This window comes from Mus pahari, assembly GCF_900095145.1.
Source record: "Mus pahari chromosome 14 unlocalized genomic scaffold, PAHARI_EIJ_v1.1 14_unlocalized, whole genome shotgun sequence".
In the NCBI taxonomy this organism is placed as follows: Eukaryota; Metazoa; Chordata; class Mammalia; order Rodentia; family Muridae; genus Mus; species Mus pahari.
Window position 1 is genome coordinate 99492 of NW_018391602.1, and position 8151 is coordinate 107642.

At 45.3% G+C, this 8151-nt stretch overlaps 1 protein-coding gene across 1 annotated transcript in view; it reads left to right on the plus strand.

Moving 5' to 3' along the window:
- Window positions 1–3613, plus strand: part of LOC110314599 — a 62835-nt gene extending 59222 nt beyond the window's left edge. Inside the window, exon 6 of the mRNA XM_021188870.2 lies at window positions 2280–3613. Within this exon, the coding sequence (XP_021044529.2) occupies window positions 2280–2821 (542 nt within the window). The 3' untranslated portion in view covers window positions 2822–3613. The remainder of the gene's footprint in view (window positions 1–2279) is intronic.
- Window positions 3614–8151: the final 4538 nt, after the last annotated feature.

Sequence of the window (8151 nt, forward strand, 5' to 3'; positions counted from 1 at the left end):
GTGTGTTCATATGTGTGTGCGCTCAGAGTGGAGAGATTCTGCTGTGCAGTGTTCGCTGCAGAGCCCGAATCCTGGCACGTGGAAGGCAGCTGTGTGAAGAGGTTTACCGCAGAGGAATGGGTGAAGCGCCAGATGGATGCCACAGCAGGTAGAGGGACAGAGATTAATAATCAGCTTACATTGGGCTAAGGGGGTTGGAAGATTGCTTTCTGGGCTTGGGCAACCTGAAAACTCCTCACACACCAACATCTAGTTTATTGATCTCTAGTTCCCTATGGAAAATATATTCACTGCTTTCAATGGTGCTGTGAGCTTTTCCCTTCACAATAGCCAGCTCTGATACAGTCTGCTTCTCCAGTAGCTGGAACTAGAGCAAGAACATGGAGGAACCAGGCCTCATAATTCCCTTCAAGGATCTTGTCATGTGCCACAGCAGGTTAAGCTGACATCCCTGCCAAGTCTCAGGCCAGGGGAAAATGCAGCAGAACAGTGAGAGTGTTGGTCTGGCCTGGCCTCATGGCAGGCCAGGTTCCATCANAGCTGAGCAGTACAGCCTTACATGGACACTGCCCTGCCTGTACAATGATCTTCACACATCCACGTCCAGTTCTTCTTGCCTCTCTCCAGACCATTGCTAGTTTGCTTGTCCCAGTCTTTCCTACAGCAAGGCTTCTGTAGCCCACCCTCTGCACTAATCTCAGTTCTTTGGTTTCATTCTGATTTTAGGACATGAATACCTCATGTGAACTCACAGCAGACCTTACACTCCCTGAAAATGGGAGCTCCTCAGATTCCCCACAAACTCCCTCCCGATGAGCCTTACTGCTTTTAACATAAATGAAAACTGCTGACATTTCTTAGTTGGAAGAATGTTTGCCTAGCATGCAAGAAGCTCTGGCTTTAATCCCCTGTGCTGCATTGAACCCTAACCCTAGGCATGGTGGTGTACTTGTGATGCAAAACCTTTGGAGCTAGATGCAGGTGGATNAGAAATTTACAGTCATCCTTGGCTATGTAGTGACTTTGGGGCTAGCCTGGGCTATGTGAGAACCTATCTCAATTTAAGAAATAAATAGATACAAAGTAAAATGTACACATCTAATTGTTAATACATTCAGCTCCTCTTAGCATCCTTTCTATAGGTATGTTTTATTGAGGGAAGTGGGATGCAGTTCAGTATCATCAGAGTCTAATTTGGCAGTTTATTTTTAACCTTATCATCTGGCTCCCCTTTCTATAGGAACACAGGGTTCAATTGAGGCTTNGAATGTGCTTTGCAAGAGTTATTGGATTTATAGGAAACTTAAAATTACCTTTCTCTTCTCATGCTTTTCCAAGCAAGACAAATGCACTCTTCAATCAAGCAGACTGCCACTCAGTCCCTTTAGCTGCTTTCCTTATGGCAATCCTGATGCTCCTCAACAGAGTGCTCACCTTCCAGTGTCACTGTGGCTGCCTAGGTTGGTTGCTGCGATTAGGTTCCAGCCTCCTTGCTCAACTGGGCTCTGTGGTGAAAGATGTCTCCAGGCTCCTGCACTGGGAATGTTACTTGTTATCAGGTTACTGGAGTAACTTGATACACACACAGACACACACAGACACAGACACACACAGACACACAGACACACACACACACACACACACACACACACAGGATAGCACCTGGCAACATGCGACATTTTCAGGATAGGGAGGCAAACAAAAGAAATTTCTTCTGTAATTCTAACCTGTCAGGTAGAAGGTGATAGTGTCCCTTCAAATTCCTTTACTGGATACAAGGCTTTGAAGAACTATATGTTACCATAATGCTGGGACTGAACAGTCTGTGCTCACCAGGGAAGCCTAGCCTCCCTNGTGGTCCTCTCTGATGCATCCTCTCCCCATCCCCGGAGCTCTGGGAATGTGCTCTGTTCCCCGCTTTGCTCTGTGGAGCCTCCCCATTTCTCCATGCTTTCCTCCTGTTTCATCACTAACTGTTCTGTCCTCAACATTAGTCTGCCCTTTGCTCCCCTGACTGTTNTCATCCGTGGAGTTCCCCAGAGCAAGCCTCTGAGACTGTGAGTGTTCAGTCACTTTCATGGCTTCCTCTTTGGCAGTTGAGTGTCCAAGTCCCCCTTCACCTGCCTCCTTCCAATTCCTGAATCAGTGTTTGTTATCTTGTGTTCACCTTCTCAGTTGGGCTGCAAAGTGTGGGATTTACAAACTTCTTGATGATGTGTCACACACAACATTCCTGGCATTTTANTTTTATAATTTGTTATGTTTCTTTTCTTGTCTAGTGATGCCTGGAAAGGTGATATGCTCTCCAGAAGCCCTCTGCATGAAACCATTCTCACAATATGAAGGCTATGGACAGTTAGTCCGGACAGAGTTGAGCTCACTTTGTAGAGGAACACTGGTTGTCCCTAAGAGCTGGGCTTTGGATCTGGGCTTGCAAGAGAAGCAGGAAGCTATCTGGGATATGCTTCATATTTCCCAGGGCAGTCTCCTGACCCTGTATGTCTTTGTCCGGGGAGATGAGAACCTGGAAGACACCAGCACTCTTCTGGAGGAACTAGGCGCTGAGTTAAAGGGCTATTATAAACAAACTGCCCTGACACTAAAGCAGACGTTGTTAAACCATATTGGTTGCACTGCGAAAATAGGTATTATAGTCAAGATAACGTACTTGGGTCATAAGACAAAGTGTCTTTATGACTCAAGCTCGAAAATACGTTACTCCGAAGAATATTATCTGATGCCCAAGACAGTAAGTTACTTAGAAAAAGCTCTTGCTGAAATCTTAGGAAGTCATGTGTCTTTCTACAGTTTACCCAGGTAAAACTGTAGTGATCATTTTATGTCTGCATTTTTAAAGACATGCAACTATATAGTTTACTTTTCGAGAAATGTCTTAACTCATGTTCGAGTCTGGCTTGACACATTCTGTCTTAAAGGAAAACATTGTATGTCTTGTATGTAAGACAGTCTACAGGCCGGTCTTAAGCCATGCTGGCAGTTTCTATGGGGCTACAGCATGGCATCTATTTTTCTATTTGTATGATCTTTTCCGATGAAGTACTGATAACAGGATTTTAAGATGTTGATATCGTTCGTTTAGGGTTTGACGTGTTGTATTTTTACGTTTGTATCATCATGATGTCTATGCTGTAGATAATACCTGTAAAGGTATTTACACCATTGAGTTTACATGAAAGTATCACGCGATAATTGAAATGTTGGTATTTCCTTCATAAAGGAAGAAATGTCGTTATTGTAAATCTACGTTTGTGAAGGATAAAATTTCTCAACATTTAGCCTTTAGTAGCTATTGTACATACAGTGGCAACCTGTTGTGATTTTTGATGCAGTTCATCGAAAGACTGGTTGCCCTTCACGACAGTTCTGATGACAGGGGCTATGAGATGGGTGCTCACAGGCGCCAATCATCCTTAGCCATGTTCTGTTCTGATCTATTTCTTTATCAATACAATTTATTTTTAAAATATACTTCATTTTTCATGTACTCTGCTCTCAGATCTGTGTTTTTATGAATACAGTTCTTCTGCTTGTATTTTTCTTCAACAAAGCTTCATTGTTCAACTGCGAAGTTATACATACCAAAATTTGGATACCAGAGGTTCTGCCACTTTAATGTTTCTAAAATAAAAGATCTTAACAAAACATCATCAAATTCTCTTAAAGAATTCTTATTGTTTTTCCAGGATAATGTTTTCAGGCTTTGGGGTTTTAGATGTTTTGAAGACTTGGGATTGTGGTTTATAGAATTGTGGCCTAGACCTTTGAAGACCAAGGAAGTAAGAAGACACATTATCATAGCTGCATGAGCACCTCGTGACACCCATCACAGTAGCTGACACTTATGGACACTTATCCGTTCTTCCTCCACACAACAGCCACCGGGGCTGAGACATATTAGAAACACTTGTAGACGGAGGTGACATCAGTGTGAAGTCATGACAATTGTGGGGTACGTCATGGACGACCTAGGGAGTTGTTACACTCTCAAAGCTACAGGAACTCATGGGAGGATCATTGGCAGAGAGTTTCAACAAAAGCCACAGCTGTCTGCTTAATGGCAGCCTCTTTGGGTGTCAGGTCCTGAGGTGGATTAACATAGGAAAGTCAGAAGGAGAAACTCAAGTAAATGATACTGTAACAGTGTGGGGCAGGGACAGGGACAGGGACAGGGATGTGAACTGGGAAAGAGCAATGGAGTCCTCGTAATGGCATGCTTGGCTGAAGGGTTAGGCTTTCAGGTAGGTCACCAGGACAAACCTCAGGGAAAGACTTATGAGTGGGAGACCATGAGGTGATGCTCAGTGCATGGAGGCAGCTGCCATCTTACCTGAGGAGCTCCAGCCCCAGGTATCTCTGTGCAGGAGAGAGAGAAAATTGACCCAAGCAAGTTGTCTTCGGACCTCCACATGCTGTTGTAGCTGTGAACACCCAGCCCCCCAGCTACACACAGATATTTATGCCCTGCTAATTTTTTATAATGCTACATTTTAAAGACTGAAGCAAATGTCCCACTGAGGTTTCACCAGTCTGACTAGGAGAATTTAATGGACAGGAGTCTGTTTCAGAGGCACCCTTGCATAATCCCTGGAGCGCCAGGTATCCTGGGGAATTCTCACCTTAGCTGTGCAGCTAGACATTGGAACACTGATTGTCGCATCCTCCCAGCCCCGAAACAGGCTATCTCAGACCTCTGCAGCCACTGGCTCCTGACCTGCCAAGCTGGCTCTACTGTTTATACCTGCTGCTGCTCTTCAAAGTGTCGCCACTGCCTGCTGAGAAGACTTTTAGATGTTCTAGAGACAACATTCTCAAGGCCCGCCTATAGGCTCTCACCTGTATGAGAGGCCCCAACAACCAGGTGGTGGGGGATGGACCTTTTCCCTCTTTATAAACTCTGAACTTTATTAAACTTGTGGGCTTTGAACAGAATCCTTTGTCTTAGCCTGATTGCTTTCAGCCTTCTTTTCCCTTCCCCAGCTTGCCTTCCAGGACGGACCCGGTTCGGAGTGTTGCTGCAGGCAGGAACACTCAGGTAGTGCCCACCGTGGGGTGATGACTGTGCAAGGTCCTTGGCCACACGGATTTTTGCCTCCCAGCATCACCCCAGCGCATCTGCAGGGTTTCCTTATGTTTATCCTGGGTTTTGCCGGGGGGCGGGGGGGGGGAATGAACTCAGAACTACTGAGAGGAGCTCACGGGCTTGTTGTATGGAATCTTCACAGGGGAGAGAAGAAAAAAGGTGATGGCTTGGTTTCAACCACTGGCCAGCACGAAGTAAAACCAGCAGTAGAGATCTGGCACCAAAGCTGAAAGTGAAAGCCTTATAGTTGAGTTAGGGGTGCATATGAAGGTGGCTCTCCATATATTCAGTTGTAGGGAGATAAACCAACTGCAAACCAAACTACTAAGCAGAACGCTGAGTACCTGCTGGAGCTTGGTATTCTCATTTCAGTGACCTATCAAAGGTCTCGTATTTCGTCCTTCATCACTTCCTATTGGTTGTAATAAAGAGCTGAGAGGGCCAATAGCTGGGCAGGAAGTGCAGTGCAGAGCTTCCTGGGGAGGGACTCTGGAAAAAGAAACCAAAGGCGCCAAAGTTGCCTGGGGACTCAGAGATGAAGGACGGACCTGAACAGGAGAGAGAGGCAGAGCTGGACACATGTGGAAGGTAAAGCCATGGACTAGTTGGGATAAACTAGAAAGTTGGTTGGGAATCTGCCCAGCTATAGGCTTAAGCTTTAAAATGCCCAAAAGCCTTTGTGTCATTATTAGTATCGCTGGTGGGACGGAAAATCCTGTTATATAACTGAAATCACCCGGGGGCTTCTTTAGGTGGAAGAAACTGACCAGGGTTGGAGGAACAACATCCTCATATCCCCGAGGGAAAGAGAAGGAAACGCAGAAAATAACCATAAGGACTGAGCAATGTTTTGAATATATGTGTAATGACTCAGAATTATGGGAGGGAGATGAATTACCTATGTGGAGTTTAGGAAGTGGCTCAGCCATTGAGCTGATTAAGGCATATCAAAATATAAAGGTTATGTGTGTATGTTTCATCTGGGAACCCAGAACCTGGCTGCAGGTAAGAAGGAACACGCCAGTGCAGGGATTATTTAGTATTTTACTGCTACATGTTTTTTTACTGGCAACCTGTTTTTGTTTCTTTTTAAAATGTCACATGTCTGGGACAAAGAAAGAATTTTAAGTGGTCAGAGGACAGATTACTGTACATCTGTGTTCACATTGACACTAGAGATTCACAGGCACTGCAAAGTGGGTGGGGACTGTCGTCAGTCAACAGAGGAAGGGACAAAGAACTGCACACGGGGTCTTTTCACCTGCAGTACTGAGAGTGAAATGACATGTTTGCGAGAAATGACTGTGATTGGTGAGAAGAGCAGGGCTTGACGCGACACATGTGAATCATTTTCTCTGATTTGTAAGATCTTCATGAATGTATCTTGAAGGAAGAAGGGAGCTGGAGAGGAGGAGAAGCACCATGAGGAGGAGAAAAGGATGGGGGAAAGTAGAGTAGGTGGGAATGTGCAGATGGAGAAGGGGGGGGGAATATTCGAGAAAGTCTGTTGAAGGCACTTCCCATGGAAGCAGGCTTCTTTGCTACAGGGAGGGGGTTTCCTCTCCTGGTTCTCTTGCATCTGCAGCTTTTTATTTACCTTTAACTCAAGTACCGTGGTATACACTGGGGTGATCGTATATTGCCACTGTCTAGGAACCTCTGGGCAAGCACAAATCTGCTTATATCCCATTTGGATTCCACATTTGACAACTGCTACTCTTCACTGATGACACACTTCCCTGAGACAAATGAATGATGAAAACTTGGTCTGTATACTTAACAGAATTTTTTTTCAAATACCTACACACACACACACACACACACACACACACACACACTTACAGTAACATCAGAAAATTGTCTAGAAATAGAAAATAAAATTTAACCCAGGACCAGAAAGACAAACAGCACGTGCTCTCTTGCACAAAGATCTTAGCCTCTGACCACAAATGGCGTGAAGTTGAGTCAATGAGAAGTGGGGGAAAGGCTTCAAGGGGAGGCGTGGGCGTGGGAAAGACAAAGTTATGTTTTAAGTTTTAAGTTTGGTGCTGAAGAGCCCCATGAGAGAAAACTGGCTTTAATCTGTAAGCCCCTTGCCCAAGGACAGATACTTCCTGAAGTGCTGAAGGTTATTGCTTGTGGGAGAAAATAAGACACATTTTCACTTTCCTAAACGTGTGACCCAATTGCACTGGAAGTGCTTGTTCACATGTAGGCAGGAGGTTCATAGGCAGAAAATGGATTGTGATGAATTCTTGCCTGGATTGGATTTAGGCAGGAGGTATGAAGACAGGAAATACGTCAAGAATCATGTACACCCCTGCCTGACTTTAGGGGGGGAGGGACAAAACCAGAAATACATCAAGATACGTGCTTGCCTCTAATTGGACCAGTGGCCTTATGGGTTTGCCTTTATATGACTCTGCAAACTGTACCTCTGCCGCCATTTTCTGGGGACGCCGGAGTGGCTCTGGGCAGAATCCTTCATCCTGGCTGATTGAAAAAAAGAAAGAAAGAAAACATGACTGGTCCTGGTTTTCAGCGCCACGTGTATGAAAAAAAAGAAATAAAAAGAAAGAAAGAGGACCGGTCCCAGGTATAGTGGAAGAGAAAGTTTATGGATAAAAGGGAGACATAGCCACAGGGCAGAATATCTTGGAGAGTCCAGAATGAACATGTCCCTAGGCTTTTTAGGAGATGAAGGAGAGGGAGGGAGGAAAGAGAGGAACCAGGTGTAGCAGCCAGTGTTGCATTTTGTCTAGGCTCTGCCCACAGTGAGCTGGCAACAGCCAAGTATACCTGACTCTCTATAAAAGGGACCGCTTGCCCCCTCCTCGCTCTTGCTTTCTTCTCCACTCCTCTTGCCCTTGCTCCCTTGCTCTCTTCCTCCCTCTCCTCATCCCCCTCCCCACTCTCCATGTGCTCATGGCCAGCCTCTACTATCTCTGCCTTTCTCTGTCTCTACTCCCTCAACTCGCATCCCCATGCCCTAAATAATTCTATTCTGTATTATACCATCCTGTGGCTGGTACCTCAGGGGGAAGGGATGC